Here is a 27,012-nt window from a genome sequence, read left to right as displayed (position 1 = left end):
AGATATTTTGAGGTGAGCTGGAAAGAAGAGAGTGTTAAAAAATAAGTGTCCGCTTTCTTCAAGAAGTTAGAAATCACTATTAAGCCATGGATCTCTTTGCTCACTTGTTTCTCAACTTAGCTCATTCCTATGGGCAACATATAGACCATCACATCCAGAGAAATACTCAAGTATAGTCAGATACACCCATAACCCTCAATTGACTGGCACACATAGATGTCTTATGAAGAGTGAAAGACAACATTCAACTTCTCAGCAGAATTCATGGGCCATGTTATTTCTGGTGAACTTACCTGCCCGTAAAATGCCACGCGATAGTAGCGACCAAACAGCCGCTTCTCTGAATTCACCACCTCTGCTACTTTCAGGTATGACCGATGAATGTCGTAGTAGAGATCTGACAATTTCTGAAACCATGAGTGAAAGAGTTTCATGAAGAAGATGCTGATACACAAATAGGGAGTTTTTAATTTTGAAAACTGTAAGTAATTTTCCAATTCAACAGAGTATATTTTAACTAACTTCTAGGGGGCTACAATACATACTTTGAAGTCTCGTTGTTTCTCAAAGACAGCAATGATGGGTTTGTTGACATCAGCAATGAGTTCGTATCGCTCAGACTTCCAGAGAAACTCCACACACATGTATAGCTGCTCCACAAGGATATTCTGCAATTTCCCCCAATCAAAATGAGATTTTACAAGATTAAGGTTGTGGCTCATGCTTGAAACTTGGTTTCAAAACTGCTTCCTTGTCAAGCTTTTTCCTCTGTTACTAGCATTTAAAACCCAGCAGGGGATCCTGGTGTCATCTTGGATTCTTCCCTATCTGCATTACCATTACCTAAATAGTACCCCAAAAGTGCTAATTTAAGTCTTTGAAATGCCTTCAGATCTTTCTTCCCATTCCCTCTGCTACTGACTTAGGTACTCCCTGATCCCTGCAATAGTTTGGAGCGAATCTCTTTTCCCTCTCCAATTACTGCTCTCCAGTAATCTTTCTTGGTAAAACATAAATCTGATCATGTTATCTCCAGTGCCTTAAATCGATGTGGGCACTTCAGTATGTAAACTGCTGTCCAAACTCTAGCGTGGCATTCAAGAAGCTCCACAATCAGGAACCAACCCCCCTTTTGGTGGCTCCTTCTTTCAATGTTCTGTCCTTGACTTTGGAGTTTGGCCATACCATATACCACTCCATTATTGGAATATTCTGACCTCCAGACTTTTGTCTGTGTTATAGCTGCACCTATAAGAACCTTATTCTTCTCTTACTTCACACCTTCAAGCCCTAGCAAGACTCAGCACAAAAAATTTGAAGAACTTTTATTTACATTCCATTCATTGCCGTTTCAACAACTTTCGTGTAAAAACCAAGTTCCCCTTTTAATTGCAATTGTAGATGATACCTAGATTTAGTGACTGGGCATCTGTTTTTGCCCGGCCATTCACCACCCTGTAGGAACTCTGTTTTTCTCAAGATTCTAAATTCTCTGAGAACAGGAATTATGATTTATTTTTTTCAGCCCTTACCTCAATCTCTTTCATATACTAGCAGTTTAATAAATTTCCAAATGAATTAAGTTACATAAGCTTTAAAGGAAATGTATAATATTGTTGGAATGTTTTCAACAATTTCTTTTATGAAAGGTTCTTAAACATTATTTTAAATAGTTAACATAAATATGTAACTATATTTACTTTGTTTGTTGGCAATATATACTAAATTGATGTAGAACCATATGTAAAATTGCACAAAATTCATCTGAAAATTTTTTCACTTATATAATACTAAGTCTTAAAATTAGTTTATAAAATATTTTACTTACTGAGAGGAGTTCTATTTAATTCAAGAGATTTATTGCTAAGTAATTCCCAGTAGAAAGTTTTTTTTTTGTTTTGTTTGTTTGTTTTTGTTTTTTTTTTTGTTTTTTTTTTTTGAGACAGAGCCTCGTTCTGTCATCCAGGCTGGAGTGCAGTGGCATGATCTTGGCTCACTGCAACATCCACCTCCCAGGTTCAAGTGATTCTCCTGCTTCAGCCTCCTCAGTTGCTGGGATTACAGGCTCCCACCACCATGCCTGGCTAATTTTTGTATTTCTGGTAGAGACGGGGTTTCATCATGTTGGCCAGGCTGGTCTCGAACTCCTGACCTTAGGTGATCCTGACCTCAGGTGATCGGTCTTCCAAAGTGTTGGGATTAAAGGCATGAGCCACCATGCCCGGCCAGAAATTTTCTTTTTTAATTAATGAAAAATAACTCTGGTTACGTTCCATAATAGAAGGTTTTCTGCAGAAACTAATGAACTTTTATATCCAATTGCATTTGCAAATAAACTTGTTGATGCTTTTAGAAAAGAACCTATGCTCAGTTCACGAAATTTAGCATCCCTTATCACCTTTTCCAAAAGAAGGGAGGTTTTGTCTTATAGAAGAGCTGATAATATATATTTTTGCCCATCTTAGAGAAGTAAAACTTAGTTTAAATTTTCACTGAAGTCTGGTATCTACTAATCTTGGCTTAATTTTCGCCTGCATTTCATTTTGTCTCATTAAGTTATATTATAGGATGGCGTTAAGCTTGCTTCTCCCTTATTTAGCTTAATGTCACCAGCCAATGCAACTCTTTACTTAGTTACTGTACATGAGATAATTTTGGTCTAACCTCATTGTACGGTGTGTCCTGCATTCCGGAATCCTCTTTCATCTCTCCTTCTTCCTTAATGTTTGGTGTAATGCTCAAAAAGGCTGGCCATCCCATAGAGAACATGCCTTGGGAGGACCAAGAAGAATGAAACATTATTATTTGAGACAGATTTTGCTTAGATCAGCTAATACCTTTCTTCATGATGTTACCAACTGGTAGTATTATAAAGCTTACACAATCAACAAGATGGTTAGATTATGACTATTGATACTCTCTGCTGGGCAAACAACATTCTTCTTTTTATAATTTTTGTGTCATTTTCAGGTGACGCTTTTTATAAAGATAGCATGGGATTATAGACAGAACATAAGATTTGTGATACATGTTGTAGTTCCAATCCTCTGGTTTAATTAATCTCTGAGACTGTGTCCCTCTTTTGTTAAACTGGGGACATTAATATCTGTCTCAAAGGATGTTGGAAGGATTCAAAACATTAATATTTGAGAAAATACCTGGTACACTCAGCACATTATAAAGAAAATGCTTGTAGCTGGGTGGAGTAATGGGTGCCTGTAATCCCAGCTACTTAGGAGGCTGAGGCAGGAGGATTGCTTGAGCCTAGGAGTTTGAGGCTAAAGTGGGTTATCACCCTGCCATTGCACTCCAGCCTGGGTGACAGAGTAAGAGCCTATCTCTCCCCCTATGCCCCCCAAAAGACAAGAGAATGCCCAGCCATTGCACTCCAGCCTGGGTGACAGAGTGAGACCCTATCTCTTCCCCTATGCCCCCCCAAAAGACAAGAGAATGCCCAATACTTGCTTTTTTTTTTTTTTTTTTTTTTTTTTTTTTTTTTTTTTTTAGATGGAGTTTTGCTCTTGTTACCCAGGCTGGAGTGCAATGGTGTGATCTCGGCTCACTGCAAACTCCGCCTCCCGGGTTCAAGCGATTCTCCTGCCTCAGTCTCCCAAGTAGCTGAAATTACAGTGCCCACCACCACACTCAGCTAATTTTTTGTATTTTTAGTAGAGACAGGGTTTCATCATGTTGGCCAGGCTGGTCTTGAATTCCTGACATCAGGTGATCCTCCCAGCTCAGCCTCCCAAAGTGCTGGGATTACAGGCAGGAGCCACTATGCCTGGCCAATACTTGCCATTTTCACTCTATTATGTAGAAACCTTCTCAAATTTTCTTGGTATCTTAGCCACCGAAATTTAAAAAGGCATGCTTCTACAGATACGTGTGAAAGCAATTTATAAAGGGTAACATTTCCAGAGGAGAGATCAGATCTGAACGGTGGGGAATGTGAGTGACTAGGACTAGCTGGAGTGACACAGCAGCTCCTGAGCTTTGGCTCTGACACAAGCTAACCATGACATGTGGGGCAGATTATTTAGCTTCTCTTGGTTTTCTCAGCTATAAACAGGGGGTGATAATAGCAACTAACTCACAGACTTGTTACTGGCAGCTAATTGAGATATTGCTGGGACAGGGTTTAGTGTGGTGCCTTCTATGCAGTAAGTGCTTTTTAAGTTATAGCTAATACTTTGGTGGAATGATTTTGTTTTTAATAATCAGCTCATTGGTTATGTAACTCAATGCTAGAAATTATAATAGTTATTGCAATCTAATCCTTGCTATTACGTAAATTTTCTTTCTCTTTTTATAATAATATTAAACATATATTAAACTATATGAGAGCTAATTGTAGGAGAAGTCACAACATACCTCTTGCAGGATGATGATCACTTTGTTTATTTTTTATTTTTATTTTTTCGAGATGAAGTCTCACTGTGTTGCCAGGCTGGAGTGCAGTGGCATGATCTTGGCTCACTGCAAATTCCGCCTCCGGGGTTCAAGCAATTCTCCTGCCTCAGCCTCCCCAGTAGCTGGGACTGCAGGTGCGTGCCACCATGCCTGGCTAAGTTTAGTACTTTTAGTAGAGACAGGGTTTACCATGTTGGCCAGGATGGTCTCGATCTCTTAACCTTGTGATCCACCTGCCTCGGCTTCCCAAAGTGTTGGGATTACGGTGAGCCACTGCGCCTGACCAATGATCACTTACAAGTACAACTGAAGCAGCTGTACTTTCTGGGCTCACCCATATTCACCTATATACATATCATTGTGCACACTGCAGGGAAGGGATAGTTTCCTCCTTTGACTCAAAAATATCAGAATAGTAAAGTATATGAAGGGCTTCAAATATGTGCCTATGACATTCACATATACACTGATGATATATGCTAATCAGAATACATTAATGCATCATAGCACATATCATCAGCTTATGTATCATCAGATATATGTTACATGTTAATGTATCATAGATGGTCACCTTCTCAAGTTTAAAGTTTAATAAACAAATATATCCTTTTCTTGATGGGCACATTATATTCTCATAACACCTTAGGTTTAACACTGGGCATTTAAAGCATTTTGAATATTAAAGATTCACACAACTTTTTAGGAGATAAGTTTCCACAGGCTCTCAAACTAACACATGCTTTTATCAGTTTTCTTCAATTTCGTTCTTAGAATCTGAAACAGTCTTTATGGAACATTATGGCAGCTGGTTATGATAAGCAATAGATGTGGAAGGACATGTTAAATAAGTCAATGATGTTTTTGACAACTTGTACATAAAAATCAGGCTAAATGGGAAGTGGGACACTAAGCAAGAAGATTCCTGAATTTTAGGGTGGACATGAGCCATGGTGCCACATCTGGCTTCTTCTTCAAGGTCCTCAAACGAGTAGCCTCACTGTCCCTCAGTTTGCTTTGGTCATTTGGTTCAAATGTCTTATATGCAAAATCTACTGAGACCTTTCAGAAAACATACAAATATTTAAATGAAGAAGGGATGAATTCTGTTTCTGAAATATAGCAAGTAAAGTCCATCTACATTTAAAGTATTTTGATTTTCCACATCTAAAAATATATTTCTCTTGTTTGTACGCTGACTTTTCCGCTGCATTTGGCAGTTAAACCAGTGTGATCAAATAGACTACAGTTCATAACATTTGGGTTCGAACAAATTTTTGCAAGAGAATGTAGATTAAATGTGTTAACTATATCACCCATTTTTTTTTCAAAGAGTAACTTTTTAGTCATCATTATAATTTCAAAATTCAGACATTAACAATGGAATATTTCTAAAGAAAATCATACCATATACCATATGTTGTAAATTGTCAGTGTATACTTTTGAAAAATGAAATGGAACATGCTGAATATAAAGTCTTACATATACATTATGAATATAGGTATATGTTTTCATTTTTCTTTTCTTTTCTTTTCTTTTTTTTTTTTTGTGATGGAGCCTCACTCTGTTGTCCAGGCTGGTCTACAGTGGTGTGATCTTGGCTCACTGCAACCTTCGCCTTCTGGGTTCAAGCAATTCTCCTGCTTCAGTCTCTCAAGTAGCTGGGTTTACAGGTGCCTGCCACCATGCCCAGCTAATTTTTGTATTTTTAGTAGAGACCGGGTTTCACCATGTTGGCCAGGCTGGTCTCAAACTCCTGACCTCAAGTGATCTGCCCACCTTGGCCTCCCAAGTGCCAGTATTACAGGCATGAGCCATCATGCCTGGCCCTATTTTTTATTTGAAATAAACACTTCTGTTACATTTAAAAATAAAAATGGTTTCCTCTTGCAATTTCAAACAATTTATCCATTTCAGAATAAAATCCCTATGGCAGACTGGCATGCAGATTGGTAGCTAAATTAAATATGGCCATAACTCATACACTTGAATGTTGGAGAACACACGGTTCTATTTGCTGACAACTTTTCAGTTATTTAAATTTCATAAATTTTGGAAGGGATTTCTGAATGGCAGGAGTTTAAGTTTTTGGCAGAGTAAGTTGTGTATATCTGAGATAGTTTTTGCTTCTAAGAATCTATTCAAGAAGGTTTCACTGAACTAGAATTTATTCAGCAGGTTGATTTCATTGGGGTAAATGAGCAGTTAGATCACTCACTTCCTCCACTGGGAGTTGTTAGTAACGAGTTGCTATCACAGGGGTGGGTATCCTCCGGGAGCAGGGATGCTGTGCAAATCTTTTCCATTTTCCAGTAACCTATGGTAGTGCAAGATGAGGTTAGGACATTGCTACATGTTTATGTTAATACAAGCTTTTGAGACTACAGATCGTTAGCCAATGCATTCTCGTTTTGAACTAAGAAGTTGACCATCCAGTGAGCCTTTGCTGTACAAGGGATAAACACATCAATGACATGATAGACTGAAAATGTTAAAAGTACAGCATAATTAGAAGTATCTGTGAAAGCGATTATTACTTAAACATAACAGATTAATGAAATGTAAAATTAATACGTTATTTCTATTAGGCTTCCACGTGTTGATATCTGGGCTTTTTGCCTTCCTCACGTGGTCATCTTACCCTTTCTTTTCAGATATTCTGCAATGAGAGCGGCAATATGGATGTAACACATGGCAGCCTGTAACGAGAAAGAAAATAAAGAGGCTGAGGGGATGGAGTTTAATATAACGAGTGTTAATCTTCCAAGGCGAGCCAGTAGTCCATATCAGAATATGTTATGTGGAAGGATCCTTTGTAATCATGGAATTGAAAGCAAGAATCAATTGTCTTTCCAAAAAATTCACTGTCAAGAATAAGATGAGTATTTTCGGTTTTTGTTTGTTCGTTTGTTCTTGATTAGTTTGGAGCTGGGTGAAGAAGCTGGCCTGAAGAATTTTCCCATAGAATTATCTTCCTTCCTTTATGTCTAAGCCTAGATTAAAAAAATCATAGATCTTCTTTTAAAATTAAAACTATAACTCTATATCTAGATATGTTGGAAATAAAAATAATCTACTTTCTAAATAACTTTTTTTTTAACCTCCTGGAATAGCCCCTCTGAATTTGTGTTGCCTTTAAAATGGTCACCTCACAGGTGTGACCTAATGTCACACCTGTGCTCCCTTCAAACCATATTACATGGGTGACGTTATAGTTTACTCTAATATCTCTTATGAAGCACTGAACATTGCTGAACACATATTACAAGTTGACTTGCTGAAGATTCCAAATGACTTCAGCTTTTTCCTTTTCAGGTTTCATGGAGGAATGTCATCATTTTCAGAGCAGCCCAAAGGCTTTACATTCTTGTCCTCACTAAACTGCTGCCAAGCCAGCCTTCTGGTTTCCATTCCAGAGTCACTGATTACCACATGTGTTTAGAAGAACTTCAGAGTTGAGGACTATCCTAGACTATCCTAGACAAATTAATCTCTTCCCCAAAGAAACACAGTTCTGGAATAGAACTTCCCATTTGGTAGTCAGAAGCCCTTGGGTGCTGTGAATTGCTGCAAATGATTCACCCAGTATTGAAACTGACATAAAAAGTTAAGTGTTAACGTATAATCTTCACACAGTGGACTCTCCTCACGTGGCACTAAAGATCATTAATTTTTCCATGGCCAGTTCAGACTAGCTGTAAATGAGGACAGATTCCCCCTGCTGAGTTTACTCACTATGGTGGCAAGCTTCCCCATTCTACTCTAGTTGCAGAGAAGTTTTAAAACACAGAACATTAATTTAATGACTGAATTCTCAGACGCTCTTACCACACTCCTCCTCAGCCTCAGGTTTTCAGCATTCAGTGCTGCATTACAATTTATACACCTGCAGTTACCCCACTGACTCTGGCCTTTATTTGAGGTCAATTACTTAGAGCCAGGTATCCTTGAACGCTATATGCAAGTTTATTGTATATAACATATAACTGAGTGAAGTCTAGATGAGTGCAAAAACATGGCATCTCTTTCTAGTCCATGCTGTAAATGAAGATCCAATTTTCCTGATAAAGAGGATAATACTGATGGTGAATGACTGAGCCTTTGCTAATCACCTCCGATAAGTCTCCATTTCTGGCGTGAATCTTGGCCATGCTTTCCAGCCAGGTCCTCCGTAGTTCGGGAGTGCTTGCGTAGGAGTTTGCCAGGCTGTACTGGAGATCCACCAGCATTTCAGGATCCTTCTCATGCTCCTTCATCTGAGCCGTGGCCATCAAAACAGTCCTTATACGCTTAGTCAGGTCTTTCACCTCTGCTGGGAAATTGCTGTTCTTTGGAAAAGAGAGAGCCTGGGTCATTATCTGTTTAGAATCTGTAAATTAACTGACTTCAAGTTATGCTATTAATTGTGGCTAGGCATCACAGTTGGGCACATTCCATATATAGTATAAATGTGTGCACTCTGTATATGTGCATTCTATGTTTCATGACTATGGATATACACATTTCAAGATTGCAAATTTCAGGAGGCTCTATTCTTTTGTCTTCAAGCACACTTTCTGGTAAAACATCCTGATTTCTTTGAGATATTCCCCTTCCTGGCTCTAGTTCATGTGATTTGAACAGGTCCGACTTTGCTCCTAGGGATCATGGGTGGCACGGAACACTGGCCTGACCAATTCTATTGTTCGATCCTCTAGGCTACAGTGACTGGTTTAGGGATAAGCATATGATTTAATCTTGATCAAAGAGATTCAGTTGTGGGACTTAATTTGGAACTATCAAACAAGGTGATTTTCTATTAAGATACTACCATCGTCCTTAAAATTTCTGAGAACATAACTAGGGGGCATAGCCTGTCAATAGCAATTCAAACAATAAACTTGATAGTTTACTTTGAGGAGTGCTCAAAGTTCAACATCACAATAAACGAAATAAACAATTTTTTTTTCTTAGAGACAGGGTCTTGCACTGTTACCCAGGCTGGAGTACAGGGGTGCCATCATAGCCCACTGCAGCCTCAAACCCAAACTCCTGGCCTCAAGCAATCGTCCTGCCTTGGCTTCTCAAAGCGCTGGGATTACAGGCGTAAGCCACTGTACCTGGTCTATTTTTATAATTTTGACATCTCACAAAAAAAAATCCACTTCAGTTTTTAAAAAGGTCTTTTGTAAAAGCCCACCAAGCATTTCTTACTTTCATTTGCTTGTCTCCATTGGCGAAATTATTGGTAATTGCAAGTGAATGTTGAAACCGAGAGCCTCCAATCCCAGCGTCGGCTATTAGCTGGCTCACAGCTTTGATGAGCTGGAAGAGAAAAAAATGCGCTCTTGAAAATAAGATCAGAAATAGTATTCTTAAAGACATCCACTGGGTTGGGTAAATTTATTATTTCTCCCTGTAGTTCCAATGAGAAAAGTGTTTGTGCATTAAATGTCCAGAAGGTATTATTAAATCTAGGGTGTTTCCTATAATCTTAAATACCTAAGAGAGGCTACAGGAATCTTGGAGTCTTGGGAAGCCTAGAAGAAAAAAAATTAGGTTTGGAATTTTGTGGGGTTTGGACTGCTAGAGCGAGCCGTGGGTTCCTGAGGTGCTTATTCCATGTGATTCTATTTCCTGGCACAAGAAAGGACAGTACAAGTGGAGATAGGGCTCTGCTGATTTCTGCCCAGCTGTGCTTCTCCTATTAAACAGAACTGAGTGCTACAGCGTCTTTAAGGAGGACTCTGGTGCAGGAGTCAGTGACCGGTTGCCCTGAGGACAGACGGCTGTAAGCACTGCTGAAACAGATCAGTGGTTTTAACAACAGCATTAATGAACATTGGCAGCACTTACTTGTAAGTGGGACCGAACAATTGACTTCTGCTTGTTAAATTCAAAATTCTTCCTCATGAAAAAGTACAGAAGGGCTGAGGCTTCTGTCTGAGTTGACCGTGACCTGTGGTTACAGCATTTTAGGACTTCGTAGCAGAATGATCCACAGAGGTCAGCAGGCCCTTGAAAGAATGCTGAAGGAAACTGCAGAAATGGAAGAAAGGGTAAAGGGAGCAACATGCCTTCATTTTGTTCTGTTCATTCTCATATTTTAAAATTCCCTAGAACAAAACCCCTCTTCTTTTTTGTTTCAACCTAGTCTTTTTTTTTCTTTCATTTGCAAGTGAGGAGGCTATAATTTATTAAGGTCTATGTTAGCATTTGTCTTTTTTTTCCCCTGGATATAATTATTCTCTACATTGTAAGTATCGCTTGCGTCAGTAACTGATGACAATCTAAAATAACGGAGTGAGAGCTTTGAAATGACCTCAATTCACCTGATATTGTTAAAATCACAGGTGTTATTTACAAGCATCCTCAAAGATGGTGGCTGTATCCACTTTAATGTGGTATCTTTAACTTGACATGGATGAATATGCCGGTTCAAGGTGTGCATTTTACTTAACTTGATGACACAAACACCAATAACTCAAAGAATTGGTCACCAGATGCTAATACTTTCTGGTATCTGAGCAGACAAATTGTCAAGGCTGTGCACTCATTTTGAGACCAGGAATCAACGTCTAATAAAACCCAAATTCAAGAAAACAATCCTCCTTCTCTCCCTACTGAGAGATGCAAGGATTCCTATGGGTTTACTGTCATCCTACCTAAGCTTCATTGAAACCTGGAAGATCCTTACCTTGCATACAAACAGTCTCAAGGAGGCAAACACATGCTTCAGTGCTGTGGCTGACTGATTGACTTGGAAAAAGAGCATGTAGGTGTCAAAGACCCTTTTCATTAACGAATTTTGACAGTCAGATTGTTGGAGTTGTCTCTGGAAATTCAATGCAGATGTTACTCAGGATAAGTGAAAGAACATTTACATTCTATCAAAAAATGTTTATTGTGAACCTATCGTGGTAAGGCACAATTCTGAGTGCTGGAAATAAAAGATTGAATAAGGAGACACAGTTCATGTTTACTGTGAAACTTACATAGCAGTGATTGAAAAAACATGACAAATTGAAACAGACTAGGATGATGTAATTGCAAGTAGTTGCTTTGTGGGCAGGATTACTTCCACAGATAGTCAGCAAAGACCGCTCTAATGGAGATATTGGCACGTGAGCTCAAGGGGCCTGTCCTGGAGAGATCCAGGAGGATTGTTCCATGGGGGAGAAATAGCTGGTACAAGGACCTTGATTTGGAGAGGAGCTTGTGAGTTCAGGGTTGAGAAAGAAAAGCAGAATAGCTGGTGCAATGGTGAGTGGGGTGGGGTCAGGGGAGAAATGGGAGATGAGGTCACACGTTCTCAAAGGCACTAGTAAAGTCCTTAAAATGTGTGAGATTTGAGTGACATTTTCATGGCCAAATAAAAAATCAACATAGTCATTGCTTTCTCTATCACCATGCTGACATTTCACCTGAAAGTAGGGCTTTCTTGGCATAATTATGCTGTTCGGTGTAGACTTTATTCCAAGAATCCAAATTTTCCTAGCTCAGTCATTTTATTTTCCTTTTTTTTTGAGACAAGGTCTCACTCTGTCACCTAAGCTGGAGTGTAGTGGCACAATCATAGCTCACTGCAACCCCCACTTCCTGGGCTCCAGTGATCCCACTTCAGCCTTCTGAATAGCTGGGACTACAGGCATGTGCCACCACAGTTGACTAATTTTTCAATTGTTTATAAAGACAAAGTTTCACTGTATCGCCGAGGCTGGTCTGGAACTCCTGGGCTCAAGAGATCCTCCTGCCTTGGCCTCCCAAAGTGCTGGAATAACAGGCAAGAACCACCACAACTCGTCCTGGCTCAGTCCTTAATGCACTAGGCTAGGTGTTTAAGCTCATTTGGTAGAGCTCCACATGTTTTTAATAGCTTTACTATTAAAGTATAATTGACACGCAATAAATTGAACACATGTGATGAGTACAATTTAATAAGTCTGACACTGGCATACACCCATGAAACCATCACCACAATCAAGATAATGAACATATCCATCACTCCTAAAGGTTTGTAACTACTTTTTTTTTTTGTAATTCTTTCCTCCCACTCTTCCTCCACATCCCTAGGCAACCATTGATTAGCTTTCTGTTTTCATCATTTACGTTTTCTAAAATTTTATATAAATGAAATAATATATACTGAATGATATAGCATATAATCTTTTGAAATTCGGTTTCTTGGGTTTCACCCATGTTATAGCGTGTATCAGTAGTTTATTTCTCTTAATTGCTAAGTAGTATTCTATTGTATGGATAAACCACAAATTTTAAAATCTACCTGTTGATGTATAATTGATTTATGTATATGCACGTAACGTGAGTTACGTATGTGCACATATGCCATATGCACAAAGCTGCCACACATATTTGTGTACGAAGCCTTATGTGGATATATGCTTTCACTTTTCCTGGGTAAATACCTAGTGTAGTATTGGAATGCCTGGTCATATGATAGCTGCATGATTAACTTTTTCAGAGACTGCCATACTGTTCTCCCGAGTGTTTTTATCATTTTGCATTCCCACTGTCAATCAGTGGGAGTTCCAGTTTCTCCACATCCTTGCCAAAACTTTGGATGGTCACTCTTTTTAAATTCAGCCATTCTAAGTAGTGATAATCATTTTGTCAAAGATATCCAAATGTCAAATAAGTACACAAGAAGTGCTCAACATCATTAGTTTCTTTTTGGATCTAGTTGTAAATTTAATACATCTCTTTCTCTTCAACTGAAAAATTATAGTCACATCTTACTCAGCCCAGCTTGCCTAAGAGTGAAGCAAGACAAATGAGGAAGAAAGACTATTTGACAATAGTGAAATGCATACAAGTACATATCAAGCAAACATTAGTCAACCTGTGATAAAATCAAAATCTCATCTTTAACATGTTTTCCACTCACACTTGGGTTGATTTATACAAGGTTAATTGATTTCATAAATAATTTTTTAAAAAACTTGTTTTTGACTTCACATGGCTTTTCTACCTTACATTTCATCATTTTTGCAGAAAATGTTGAGATCATATTCACCTGGTGAGTCTGAGTGAAGAGGGATAACAGGTCTAGAATAGTGAGGCAAACCTCTGTAGCTATATTGGCCTCAGTGTCTACGTGGTGCACGATGTCTATTTCATTGGAGTTGCCTACAAAATACAAAGTAAAACATGCATTAAAGTCTAAGACAATGCTTTGTAGCCTATAAAGGATTTCCTTCCATTTCAATATATTCAAAGTTTACTGGCATTTTGATTAATAATTTATTAAATCAAAATGTTTTCATTTGTTCAGTTTCTTTATTGGCTGAATTAAAAATACTAGAGTCTTTAGTGTATGTGCCCTTTGCATATATTAGCTGTGGGGTTTCCATTGTTTCTGAGTTGTTTTCCATTGATCTGGCCAAAGACAGGGTCATATTTCTTTCATAATCAGGCTGTCTCAAGTTCGAGGCTTCTGGGCTAATAAATGAAATGTACAGTCTCAATGGACTATCTTTATGTCCCCTCAGAAAGTCACAAAGTGTATTTATAGGTTAAGGCAAATACCTTCAAACAAGTAACTGTGGGCCATGTGCCCATAATTGCTAACAATCTATCAGTGAAAAGAGTCAAACTTCGTAAAATATTTGAAGAGATTTATTGTGAGCCAAATATGAGTGACCATGGCCTGTAGACACATAAGACATCAATCAGTACATGTAAGATGTGCATTGGTTTGGACTGGAAAGGCAGGAGAACTGAAAGTGGAAGAGAGGTTCTTCCAGGTTATAGGTTGATTCAAAGATTTTCTGATCAGCCATTGGTTGAAATAGTTTATATAGAGACCTGGAATCAATAAAAAGGACATGTCTGGGTTAAGATAAGGGATTGTGGAGACCAAGGTTCTTATTATGTAGATGAAGCCTCCGAAAGGCAGACTTCAGAGAGAACAGATTGTAAATGTTTCTTTTAAGACGGAAAAAGGTGCTAGACTCTCAGTGGATTCTCTCCTGGATCAAGGAAAAGACCTGGAAAGGGAAAGGGGAATCTTTACAGAATGCAGGTTTTTCCCCACAAGAGACAACTCTGCAGGGCTGTTTCCAGATACGGGAAACAAACATATTTGAAGGTAAAATATTTTGATTTCTTTCCTTAGCTGTCATGTGATGTTATGCCAGAGTTAGGCTGGAAAGTAAGTCATGTTATATACGGTTCACTAAAACCCGTCTGATGAGACTTTATAGTTGGTAGGGTGTGACTTTCCAGGCCCCTTAAGAATTCGGGCAAGAGAAGAAAACAGGTCAGAGTGTAGTCCTCAAATTATATGCTATAAAACGCTGGCCTCCATTTTTCCCTCATTCACAAGCGGGAGTGTGTGCATCTCTAGATTCAAGATGTCATCCTTGTTGCTTCTGGGACATGGGCAACTTTAACCCTTCCCCACAGAGGAAGCAGTAATCATCTGGTTGACAGCAGCCCCCATGACCTGCACAATGCTGAAAGTCACTTGTTTCAGGGGAGCTGTGCTAAGCATGTGATATTAAGGGTTTTGCCTCTCCCCTTTCTTCCCCATTGGCACTACATTTTTTTTAACCACTCCCTGGTGAGGCTTTTCTCTAAGAAATATTCCCAGAGCTACAGCAAACCTTAAAAGCAGTGGTTTTAGTGCATTTCATGTCCTACACATACGTAGAGAAAAAATGGTAACCATCTTGTTTCTATTATTTCTGGTTTACTTACTGGTCATGGTATTGTCTAGCATCTGTAAGAGTTTGGGGTTAGAAAGTGCATTTTTGCCTCGAATTATTGGTAAAGTTTGTGATCTGTGCTGCTTATGGCCTTCATGACTGGAAGTGGAGTGCATCCTGAAAATGAAATAAGAAAAGTGGTTAGAGTTATTCGGGGATGTTGTAGCCAAAGAGTATTTGTTCATTCAATTATTCTAGATTGAGTCAAATATTAAAAACTAATTTTGAAAGCAACTTTTTATTACAAATATTAATTACAGGTGACATTATGAGAGGGATTATTTAAAGCACTTTTGGAGAAATTTTGTTTAAGCCAAAATAGGGTTCAGAAAGATAATACATAGAATAACAGATCCTTGAATGAAATCTATTCAAGCACATTCATTATTATTTATGAAATAATGGGATTCCATGAATGTTAAGTTGGTTGTTGGCTGATCAGGAAGACACAGTGGTGGACATTAAAAAGTACAGTAGGAAAGTATTTTTAAGAGATAAAGTGTAAAATCAGGTTCTAAAACAACCCTTGCTTGCCTAGATGTTTGTATTTGGAAATTCCTGTTGATTTATCATTTCACTGGTGTCATGGCCACAGGGGGCTGACAGGTGATGGTTGTGGGAGGTAGGTAGTTGAGGGACCTCTGTGCCTTTGTGCTTCCAGGGCGATGACTCATTCAACATCCCACAGGACTTCCAGCTGGGAAAAATGAGCTGGTGTTACTGTAGAACTAAGAATATTTCCTACTCCTGACTTTATCATTTGGCCAAGGAAATAGACTGATAATTCTTGGGATATGTGTTGTCATAAAAACTATTTATAAAAACACTTATGCAAGGAAAGCAGCATTTGGAAACACCCTAAAGGTAGCTCCTAATTCCTCCTTTAGGCCTTAACCTAGAAATGAGGCAGTGGTCTTCTCTTTCTCCCACTCTTCAAGGCTGATTTTGTTCTGGCTAGATCAGAAAACCTGGATGGATGGAGATTCAGGGGATGTGACTTTGGCTTTCAATAGCCAGGGACGCCTGGTTCATTCCTGAAGCTAGAAGGAGTGAGTGATTCCTTGGCTGTGGGGCTTAGGCATTCGGATTGGGTAATTTCTAGGTTTTGAGGGTAGCATAGTCTGAACTTGTGGAGGAAAAGCCCTGGTTTCTAGGAGGTGAAGGTCAGAAATGGCCAGGACCTGACCAGATGTTTCAGGAGAAGCCTGAAATCTAACCCACCACACATCTACAAAACTTCAGTGACCTCAGATGGCTCACTATTATTATTAAACGTGGAAATTAATTATTTACTGTCCTTTATGTTATTTTTTTTTGCAAAAAAAGAAGTCCATTACTTTTTTTTTCATTTACTTTCTCACAAGGGGCCAATTTCAAGGGGTTCCCATAGAGGGAGGCAAAATTTATTCTATGATTTATTTGCTATGTACTACTCTCATGTTTCTTTCTAAAACACTTTCTAAAATATTCATAATATATACTATGATCATGCCTCTGGGAAGAATAAATCGAAGTGGGGGCAATTTTTGCAAAGAGTTCTCATTTACAAGACCCAGAGGAGCTCTGAGGTAGAATTTCAGGACGAATGTTTTCCATTAGTTAGGCTGATGAAGGATGACTCCAGATCCTATCTGCTAGTCAAATCAGTCTAATGAGTAGGAAATCTAAAGTGGGTTATGGGATCATCCATGCTTCCTTGTTGTCTTTGACTCTTTAAAAAACAATTTCACCTTCAAGAATATTGCAAAAATATTATAATTACTGAAAAGCCTAGGAAGATATGAACCCAGGTTTTGTTTTTCCACTGGAAGATTCGATAGCATTAAAAGAGGCATTTATTGGACTTAGGTCTATATTTTGGGTTTCATTAAATGAAAATACTCATTAATGTTCAGTCTATGCAAGGGATGGTGCTCTAAGTGCACATGTATATGGTGTAATCCTTATCTCTTTGGTCTTTACAATCTAGTAGGGCAAACAGTAAAGTGACTAAGAAGTTTCTTAAGACAGACAGGTAATTATTTGAAATCTGCACTTGGTTTGAATATATAAATAGAAATGTATGTGTGTGTGTGTGTGTGTGTGTGTGTGTGTGTGTATGTATGTTTACCTTGGACATATGCATATATAGACACACACACACACACACACACACACACACACACACACACACACACAGAGCTATATACAATTTTAAATACCAAGCAAATGTGACATTACCATTGTGACAAGAGACCTGATGTCTGGCAGGAAGGATTGGATCCTTTGAGAGTTCCATTGTTCTGTGTGGACTGCACAAATTTAAATGCAGCAGCAATTTTTCTGCAATGAAAATGGAAGTTTTAATCATAGCTCAGTGTTTGTAATTTACATATAAAAATAAATGGCAACTGAAAAAATGATTACTGAATAATGAAATATTTCACATGCTATGAATTAATGAAAATAAAACCCTGTTTCCTTTTGGAAATTGGAAATTGGGATTTAGTGAAGGTTCTGCAAATGTTGTTTCATGAAGAAATGATGACAGTGCAAAGTTATTTCAGATTACTTGTTTCTTTTTTTTAGTTTACCGGAAATGTTTTCTGAAATAGGTATCTTCCAAGTTATATTTATATATTGATAAATTAGTTCCAAAGATACATGATATGTGGTTTTCTTTTAAAAATAAGTGTCTGTGATTTTCTCCCTAGACAACATGAACTGTTCCTAGATCTATAACGTGTATGAGGCAATCTTCAAACTTTTGTGTCTAATGTGAGGTCAACCTAATAATCTTTATTTGCATTTTAAGATTGCTAACATATATTTGTAACTCTAACCTGATAGATTAACACGTCATATGCTTTTTAAAAGACCAGATTAATCTATTGGAATTTAAAATTATTACCTTATTATATTGCGTTTTCCTAGGTATCTGAAATTTTGAAGACAAACGCTAGAAAGAAAAACAAAACACATTCTAATTATTCATATTCTTTCATTATACAAACTGTTCATCTAAGTATATTGAAAGAAAAAGACTAAACTTGCTTTAAATAGTTTATGTATTATTGATGATAACTTACTACATGGGTTCTTGAAATGAAACATGGTATAGTAGACTATTTAGAAGTTTCCAGAAAAAAGTGTTATGTCATCAAATCTAAAACTTACTCCAAGATGCTGAAGAAGTCTGACACCTCTGGACTGGGAGCCCTCTGCCAGTAGGCAATCAGGGTCTCTAGAAGGAAACATCAGGTAGCATGAGAATCTGAAGAATTTTTTTTTCCTGTTTTTCAAAAAAATTAATTTTAAAGAGTTCTCTTTACCATACGAAATTGTTTTCATAATGTGAAGAAAACACATCAGGAGACTCCTGGTTTCTGCTTGATCTAACTTGTCGAATCGAAGAGTTGAGCCAATCAAAGACAAGGGTCTTGGGATCTGGGAATTCAAGAAGCAATCACGATTGAGTGAGAGTGAGTGACTTCTGCCTTGTCATGATCAGTAGGTTTGGGAGGGAAGTCATACCTTTTCACAGTTGTCTGTCTTCTCACTGCTCTTCTCGTTGGTACTTGGATTGGAGTCAAGACTTGCTAAAGATGCTCTGGAGTCAGCATGGTTTACTGTAGAAATAGCTATTGATGAAAATGCTGTAAACATAAGCCACAGCACATACATGGGAATGAGATGTATGGGCACACACACACAAAAAAAAAGGTTCACATGATGAACCAAAAAGATGTTGATTACTGAGGTGGCAGCAGTGTTGTGAAAGACCAACATAACAGCATCTGGGATTGGCATTAAAGACATGTAGCATTTCAGGTATTATTACAATGGCCATTAAAGATTTAAAATTTGGACCATTATAGATAGAATTAAACAAAGCTTCTTCCTTTGATTTCTCAACATGTTTTTTAAATTAGGATAGCTCTTGTTTTAAAAAACACTTTAGTAAAAGTTCATAAAGATACTTTTGGGAAGGAGCTTTCAACTTTTGACTGTTTATGAGAAATTGAAATGACATTTCCAAAACAGTTCTTAAAAATAATCCTTGAAGTTGAAAAGCCATTATCTTTTAAAAGGCTGTCTGCAATGAAAACTTAAAGATGGTTTCCAGAATAAAGCAATTTGATAACATCTAAGTAGACTGCTCTTTAAGCCAAGTAAAAATGAATGCTAAGTAGAAGAGGAAGTCACTGGATGGAATTCAAAGAAATATGTAAAAAGACTCTGGTTGTATAAATGTAGTACACTTTGCGAAATAGATGATGCACAATGAATTGTGGACTGAGTAAAAAGCACAATGATTATACAATGTAAACATGGATGAGTGTTAAAAATAAGTTTTCTCAGAAGATCTCAAGTACCTGCTATGGAATTTAAAACATCTTTAGAAAATGATGTATCCACGGAGTTTGCATGTTTCATAGCTGTCTGGCTCTGAAATCCTCCATTGGTGCTTAGATCATCTCTAGAGCCCTGTATTCAAAGTGTAGTAAAGATTAATGGGAATCATGGTATTTCAACATTGTTAACCCACATATGCCTTCTTCATTACACTTCCAATTAAATGATATTTCACTTGTTCTTTTACATCCCTGCAAAGGTTTTCTGCTAAAGTAGGCAGTGAAAATGAATACAGCCAAAATGATACTTGTAGTTATAATTTGATTTATGTGACTTTTTTACAATGTTGTAGAAACAATCTTTTAGATACAGATATACAACTACATGGCTGGATTGGTTACTGATATATTCATGGATCACATTATAGATATCATTATTACCATGAGTTATCTTATATACATTACTATTATTAACAAATACATTTTATTTTATTATTCTATTTTATTATTTAAGAGGCAGAGTCTTACTCTGTTACCCAGGCTAGAGTGCAATGGCATGATCACAGCTCACTGCAGCCTCAGCCTCCTGGCTCAAGTGATGCTCCTGCCTTAACCTCCCGAGTAGCTGGGACTACAGGTATGTGCCACCATGCCCTAAGCTAATTTTAAAAATTTCTTATTTGTGGAGGTGGTGTCTTGCTATTTTGCTCAGGATGGTCTTGAACTCCTGGCCTCAAGTGATCCTCTCACCTCAGCCTCTCAAAGTTTTTGGGATTAGTAATGTGAGCCACCATATCTGGCCTACAACTACGTTTTAAATATTTATTATTTTCCAGGCTCTATAATTGTTTTCTAGTATACAATTTAGTCCTCATAAAGATGCTGTGATTTAGGTATTTTATTCCATTTTATAATGAAGGAAATGGAGGCTTAAGGAGGTTGGCTAACTTATTTACAGTCACTCAGAGAGTCACTCATACTACTGGGATTTGAACAAGGTAAAAAAAAAAAAATCCATAGGCCATAGCTCCTAACTCCTAGTTGGTAATACCTTCCTGGTATTATTGGATTCAGCACTGTGTTATCTCATCTGAGATTTGAACATGGCAACAGATCTCCAGTGTATTGTACATAGTCACTGTAGTGCTTCAGTGGAGGAAGGATTATAGTCACTCCCAGGTTGTCACTACAAATAAGGCATTTGGCTATTTATTCTGACACCAGGTGGGCATGTAGGTAATGTAGAAAGTGGTAGGGGAAGGTGTCCACTGAGGAGGGGGCCATAATTGCTACAGAGGAACCTGTAAGAGCTGGAAAGAACTGGAAAGTGATACAGAGAACAGAGGGAAATGAAAGCCAAATGCTGAAGGCAGGTTCATGCAGAAGGCTAAAGGGACCTATTGGAACAAATGACACATTGATGTGAGTACACAGCAGAAAGTGTTGTTCAATTCCTAGTATGTTCACAGATGAGAGGCAATGGCTATCCAGGGCAAAAAATAATTTAAAAGACAAATTCTTTATTAACATAAAAATGTGACATATTGTGCAAACGTACCTGATTAGATGTATTGACAGTAAAAGGATACAGGTCCTTCAGATAAATCCTTGGCATATTGTCCAGCAGCATGCCATACAGGGGCATGTATAAGCTTGCTATCTGGGCCTGCTTTCTCTAGGTGAAAAGGTAGCCAAAAGAAATGATTCACGTAAAAATCAATAGGCTTGTCAGCTTCATATGCATTTAATGCAGTGAGCCATCAAACGGTGTTTAGGGAAGGCAGAAGGGAAGATCACTTACTGGCTCTCTGTATCGATCATCAAATGAATGCTTAGCCATTAGATTTTTTAGGACTGCTAAAGCTAAGTGTCTGACATCTTGGTCTTCCTGCAGGGCAAAGCCAACTTCTCGGAGCAGAATTCCGATTAAGAAGTGTTTGCGACAAAATTCATTCGTGACCGAATATTCAGGCATATCTTTGTGAGGAAGGAAAATAACTCATGTTATTGGAAATCAAATGATCACTTTATAATTGAGATGTATATACCAAACAACTACCATCAACTTCTTTTACCACTAGGAGGGATTCAGGAATAGTCTTGCTACAGAAATGAGGTGTGTTGTATCCTCAAGGAGCATTCAGTAAGAGGCCTATTCTGTGCATGCAAACACAAATACAGGTACAAACTAACACACAACATCAACTGTTGAATTCCATAATAACAGCATCTTTATAGGATTATAGGAGTTGACAGGGGAAAAACAAATTTTCTGCATGGAGGACTCAGGAAATGTTATCAATAGGAAACTGTCTAGATGAGTCTCTGATGATGCTTAAAGTTTGGAGGTGCAGATCTTTGTGGGAACAGATAGAGGTGGTAGAGAAGGGACAGGAGGCTGGAAGAAGCGACTGGATTTTCGACGACCCAGAATTCTGAAAGCACAGGTATGTAAGGGAGCAGGTATGGAGGGGAGCATAGGTGTGTAGGAATCAATCAGCACAGTGGCTAGAAGAGGAATGGTGAGAGAATTAGGTTTGAGAGGCTGGGGCTAGATGATAGAGAAACAGTACTATTTCCTTAGCTGGCGTTAGGTCCCTCTCCATTTGGATTTATTTCTGACAGCTTTGAGATCAGTGCCATGATAAGTCTTGTGCTTTACTAACTTATTAATATAGTGTGGCAGGATGTAAATGAATTAGAATGTGGGAAGATGGGGGTGGGGGTGAGGGATACAATACAGGACATTGTAGCAATGTGGGAGGGAGGGGGTGAGTGACAATGTGTTATCTGGGCTAGGGTAGCAGAAACTAAGTGGTAGGAGTAAATCACCAGGAAAAGTTGACTGAAGTATGTGAAGGAGCAAGGAGAGAGAGAAGTCACTGTCAAATTTTGAGCCTGAATTACAGAGAAAAGAATGTTAAAATTTCCAGTAATAGTGGACTTATTCAAATTTTCCAAAGGATTTTTAAAGGTAGCCATTAATAATTGTACTTGCACCTACAAGAATACATAGGGAGAAAGGTCTTTGACACTGGCATTGGCAATGATTTCATGAATATCACCCAAAAAACACAGTAAACAAAAGCAAAAATAAACAAGATGGATTAAATCAAATTAAAAAGTTTCTGGACAGCAAAGGAATCAATCAACAAGGTGAGAAAGCAAACTATGGATTGGGAGAAAAATGCTTGCAAACCAACCATATACCTGATAAGGGGCTGATATCCAAACTCTACGAGGAACTCATACCATATAATGGCAACAGACAAACAAAGAAACAAACAAACAAAAAATCCACTAAATTTAAAAAATGGGCAAAGGATCTGAATAGACATTTTTTGACCAATAGCAAATTAAATATACTGGCTTAGCCTCCATAAAGAAACTACTGAATATGGAAATTCAGGAATGCAGCAGTTCAAGAAACTAAAATCACAGGGCTTTAAATAAATTTCTTAGTGACATAGTAATATTCAGGATCCAGGAATAGAGCACAACTTTTAAATTCCCATCTATGACTACAGAAAAGTTTTGCCAAGACCGTTTTAAGTTATTAACTCATTTCAGATAAAAACAAACTTATACTAATATCCTCTGTCTTAACAAGATTGATCAAACAGGGCTGTGGTTTGGCAAAGGAATCATATCATCTAAAGTCAGTTACATTGAACAAGCACGTTATTATATATATGTGGGAATTTCATTTATGATACACATTAAGAAAATTTCAGATGCTTTGGGAAAGTAAAAAATAATTCCTCTGGAGAATGTGAAAGAATTGAAATTAGGGAATCATTTCAAAAATTGAAATTAGGGAATTCAGAAGTTGACAAGAAAACAATTCAGTCAACTTTTGCAATTTTTGTTACATGATATTAAATATCTGAATATTTATTAGCACCCAGAAGCTGGAATTTATAGTATTTATAGTTGTCAATATTATTAGATTAATAGGTGGTTACTGATGCTTGGATAAGATAACACTTACCTGATGCATGTAATTCTTGAGTTGATTCTGAAGGTGTCAAAGGATCTGAATTTAATATAAACAAACAAAAAGTTCAGATATATACATATACATACTCAGATACATATATATTCATTATGTGTAATTTATACTGAACAATTAAACTAAATTATTAAAAATGTGAGTCTTTGGTGTTGCCATTTTTCAAGGAGAATGTCTTAGGTTATTTGTTTTCTTTACTTTTTTTTTTTGAGACGGAGTCTGGCTCTGCCACCCAAGCTGGAGTGCAGTGGCATGATCTCGACTTACTGCAACCTTCGCTTCCTGGGTTCAAGAGATTCTCCTGTCTCAGCCTCCTGAGTAACTGGGATTACAGGTGTCCACCACTGCGCCTGACTAACTTTTGTATTTTCAATAGAGATGTGTTTTTGCCATGTTGGCCAGGCTGGTCTCAAACTCCTGACCTCAAGTGATCCACCTGCCTTGGCCTCCCAAAGTGCTGGGATTACAGGCATGAACCAACGCACCTCGCCTATTTGTTTTCTTAAAAAAGAAGGTCATGAGCAGAATTATTCTAATTCTTAGCCTTCTACTTGAGCATCTATTTTTCTATCACAACTCTGCTTGCTATGAAACATATTTTTATGTTCATTATTTATAGTACCAGATCTACAAAGAGACTATTGGGCTTTTTTCTCTGAGCTATTGACTAATAGTAAGTAATGTAGTTTGACTGTGTCCCCCCCCCCCCACCAAATTTCATCTTGAATTGTAATCCACACATGTTAGGGGAGGTACCCGGCAGGAGGTGAGTGGATCATGGGCAGATCCCCCCCATGCTGTTCTCATGATAGTAAGTGAGTTCTCTTGAGAGCTGATGCTTTTAAAGTGTGGCACTTCCTTGCTCTCTTCCTTTCTCTCTCCTGCCGCCATGTGAAGAAGCTCCTTACTTCCCCTTTACCTTATGCCTTGATTGTAAGTTTCCTGAGGCCTCCCAACCAAATGATGCTGTGAGTCAATTAAACCTTCTTTCTTCATAAATTGCCCAGTCTTAGGTAGTTCTTTATAGCAATGTGAAAATGGACTAATACAGTAAGCAATTGAAATAAAAATGACCAAATAAAGATTTGGTCCTCTTGAATATTTCAACCTGCCTGGCTAACCAAAATAACTTGGCACTAATTTATATTAAAAAAAGTAAATTCAGAACAAAGTAAAAATTAAAAAAATGTTACTATCTAATATATAATTTCTACCCAATTTTCCATGAAATATGCTATATAAATTAGAAAAAGTTGGAATAATATTATATAGATTATATTTAAGATTAAATTGGTACAACTTTTATAGGCTTGATAATGTAATTTTCCCTCCAGAATACTAGTGTAAGCTAATAGGTTAAGGAGGTATAATGAGGCTCTTTACCAATCTTAGTTTTTGCTTTTATGACTATCAGAACTGTACCTCTCAGCTGGGCATGGTGGCTAATGCCTATAATCCCATCACTTTGAGAGGCTGAGGCAGGCAGATCACCTGAGGTCAGGGGTTTGAGACCAGCCTGGCCAACGTGGCAAAATCCCGTCTCTACTAAGAATACAAAAATTATCCAGGTATGGTGGCAGGCCCAGTTACTCAGGAGGCTGAGGTGGGAGAATTGCTTGAACCTGGGAAGTGGAGGCTGCAGTGAGCCAAGATTATGCCATTGTACTCCCAGCCTGGGCTAGTGACAGAGTGAGATGTTGCCTCAAAAATAAAACAAAACAAAACCAAACCCAAAAAACTGTATCTCATAAATAGTTTACTCATTGCTTGGTAATAAAGGATTTCCTGTTCCTAAATAATTTTTGTATTTTATTTGCATCTTGACGTTTGATTAGTTTTTGATGCCTAGATGGATAATACTCTCTACCATAACATATATATTTTATATATAATGCTTATAAATTGTATAATTTTTATAAAATTATATGTATCATATATAATTTTTTTAGTTTATAAAAGCTGGAAATACACATATTTCCTGTAGACTACTTATGCTATAGTAAGTCTAAGAAGCAAAATATGAAGCCCATGCTTACCTAAGCACCCAGCCTCTTCCTCTCCTTGGGCCCAGAAGTGTCAAGTATTTCTAATGTGGCATTTCTCTGTCTCCCACCATCTGTCTTTCCCTCCCTTCCTTCCAAGATAGCAGTTTTTTTTTTTTTTGTACAGTTCATTTTGAAGAACTGCATTTCAACATAAATACACACATTGATAATTTTAAATGAACTGATATTCACAAAGTACTTTTCCTCCCTATAATTTTGTGTCTCAAAAATCTAAGGAAAAGTGTCTTTTGGAGCCAGTAAGGTGCCTCTAAGTTCAAATTCTTTGATTTACAATCACCAGGTTTATAATTTTGTTGGCCTTCTCTTTAACAAAAAGGGAAACAGACAAAAATTGAGGAATATGAAGCCGTATTTATCACCACATGCCAACAACCTCTTTTGCGTTTTAATTTAATTCTGATTACCTGGGTCTGACACCCTTGTGACAGCTTCAAGCAAAACTATGACTGAGGAAACAGGAAAATAATAATAAGCAAAAGGTAAAGCGAACAAACAGAAACATTCACTTTGTAGGAACTGACGAAAACCCTGGGAATTTTATTACCTGGAATGTTTGCTGATCTTATGGGCAGACACAAAGGAATAAAGTGTTCATGTTGACATACTTCTTGAAGAAAATCAAATTTATACTGGCACAAGGTCTGAAAGAGAGACAAACTAAATGACTATGATTTACAAACCAAGAAAGTGAATAAAAACAAACAAACAAACAAACAAAATCTGTACTTGAATCTTATCCCTAAAAAGAAAAAGTAGTTACTGTATACTTGTGGGACCACAAGGTAATTAAGTTGAAAGGATTTTGTCCCCTCTGAACTGTAGCAGTTAAGTTCCCTACTTTTGGAGACTGGTCAAGGCCTTCTCAGGAAATAATTCCATTTGTAACCTCTATGTAGCTTCTATGAGGTAAGTTCCTAGTGAGTCATATTTTTTAGTTTCTTTTAGTATATATCATAATACATTTATTCTGAAAAAAATTCTGCTGTAACACATCCAAAAAATTCTCTCAAAGACGTCACTGAGATAATGAAACAGACCTCTGCAATGAGGTCCTACCATTCAGAGCTAAGGAAGACAATGGTGCCCATCACCTAAAATTAGAGTAGAACTCTGTATGCCACATGTTCTCATAGTATATTATTTAATTCCACTTTCCTTCCTGCCCTTGCAAATAGGTCTGTCTTCTCAATAACATTTGAGTTAGACAGAGATAAATGGAATCCAGGCATGGTCAAAGTATACTGTAACACGGGAGTCAAGAATAGCTACATCAGTAGGAAAAATTATCATGTTCCGAACCCTATGTTTTAAGACTAAGTTCAATCACCATCATTATGTTCACTAATCTCAGCTCACAAAATAAAATATATCCCATTTACTGAGATATTTTAGAATTATACTTTGTGCCAACTTCAGTTAATAATTTAAAATACTGCCATTTCAAAAAGGATAGTATTTGACTTAAACCTTTGTACATCGAAGTGAA

The 27,012-nt window shown here is 37.6% G+C and overlaps 1 protein-coding gene across 9 annotated transcripts in view; it reads right to left on the bottom strand.

The window, feature by feature from the left end:
- DOCK10 (dedicator of cytokinesis 10) overlaps positions 1-27,012 on the bottom strand; it is a 278,160-nt gene that overhangs the window by 22,245 nt on the left and 228,903 nt on the right. For 6 of the 9 annotated variants that reach the window (XM_074398952.1, XM_003925467.4, XM_074398949.1 and 3 more), the window contains exons 30-50: positions 26,071-26,167; positions 23,440-23,484; positions 21,250-21,425; positions 21,007-21,123; positions 19,470-19,581; positions 18,628-18,749; positions 18,426-18,540; positions 18,271-18,337; positions 18,005-18,052; positions 17,335-17,436; positions 15,107-15,231; positions 13,422-13,534; positions 11,085-11,222; positions 10,244-10,426; positions 9,602-9,712; positions 8,521-8,736; positions 7,050-7,107; positions 6,627-6,725; positions 2,665-2,771; positions 546-668; positions 294-407 (exon numbers count right to left, since the gene is read on the bottom strand). In XM_074398952.1, the coding sequence (XP_074255053.1) occupies positions 294-407; positions 546-668; positions 2,665-2,771; positions 6,627-6,725; positions 7,050-7,107; positions 8,521-8,736; positions 9,602-9,712; positions 10,244-10,426; positions 11,085-11,222; positions 13,422-13,534; positions 15,107-15,231; positions 17,335-17,436; positions 18,005-18,052; positions 18,271-18,337; positions 18,426-18,540; positions 18,628-18,749; positions 19,470-19,581; positions 21,007-21,123; positions 21,250-21,425; positions 23,440-23,484; positions 26,071-26,167 (2,388 nt within the window). The remainder of the gene's footprint in view (positions 1-293; positions 408-545; positions 669-2,664; positions 2,772-6,626; positions 6,726-7,049; positions 7,108-8,520; positions 8,737-9,601; positions 9,713-10,243; positions 10,427-11,084; positions 11,223-13,421; positions 13,535-15,106; positions 15,232-17,334; positions 17,437-18,004; positions 18,053-18,270; positions 18,338-18,425; positions 18,541-18,627; positions 18,750-19,469; positions 19,582-21,006; positions 21,124-21,249; positions 21,426-23,439; positions 23,485-26,070; positions 26,168-27,012) is intronic. The other 3 variants (XM_074398951.1, XM_074398954.1, XM_074398956.1) reach the window with 3 other exon arrangements.

The sequence above is a fragment of the Saimiri boliviensis genome, chromosome 5, assembly GCF_048565385.1.
Source record: "Saimiri boliviensis isolate mSaiBol1 chromosome 5, mSaiBol1.pri, whole genome shotgun sequence".
Taxonomy (NCBI): domain Eukaryota; kingdom Metazoa; phylum Chordata; class Mammalia; order Primates; family Cebidae; genus Saimiri; species Saimiri boliviensis.
Note: the sequence above shows the minus strand (reverse complement) of the source record. Positions and strands in the feature narration are given on the sequence as shown.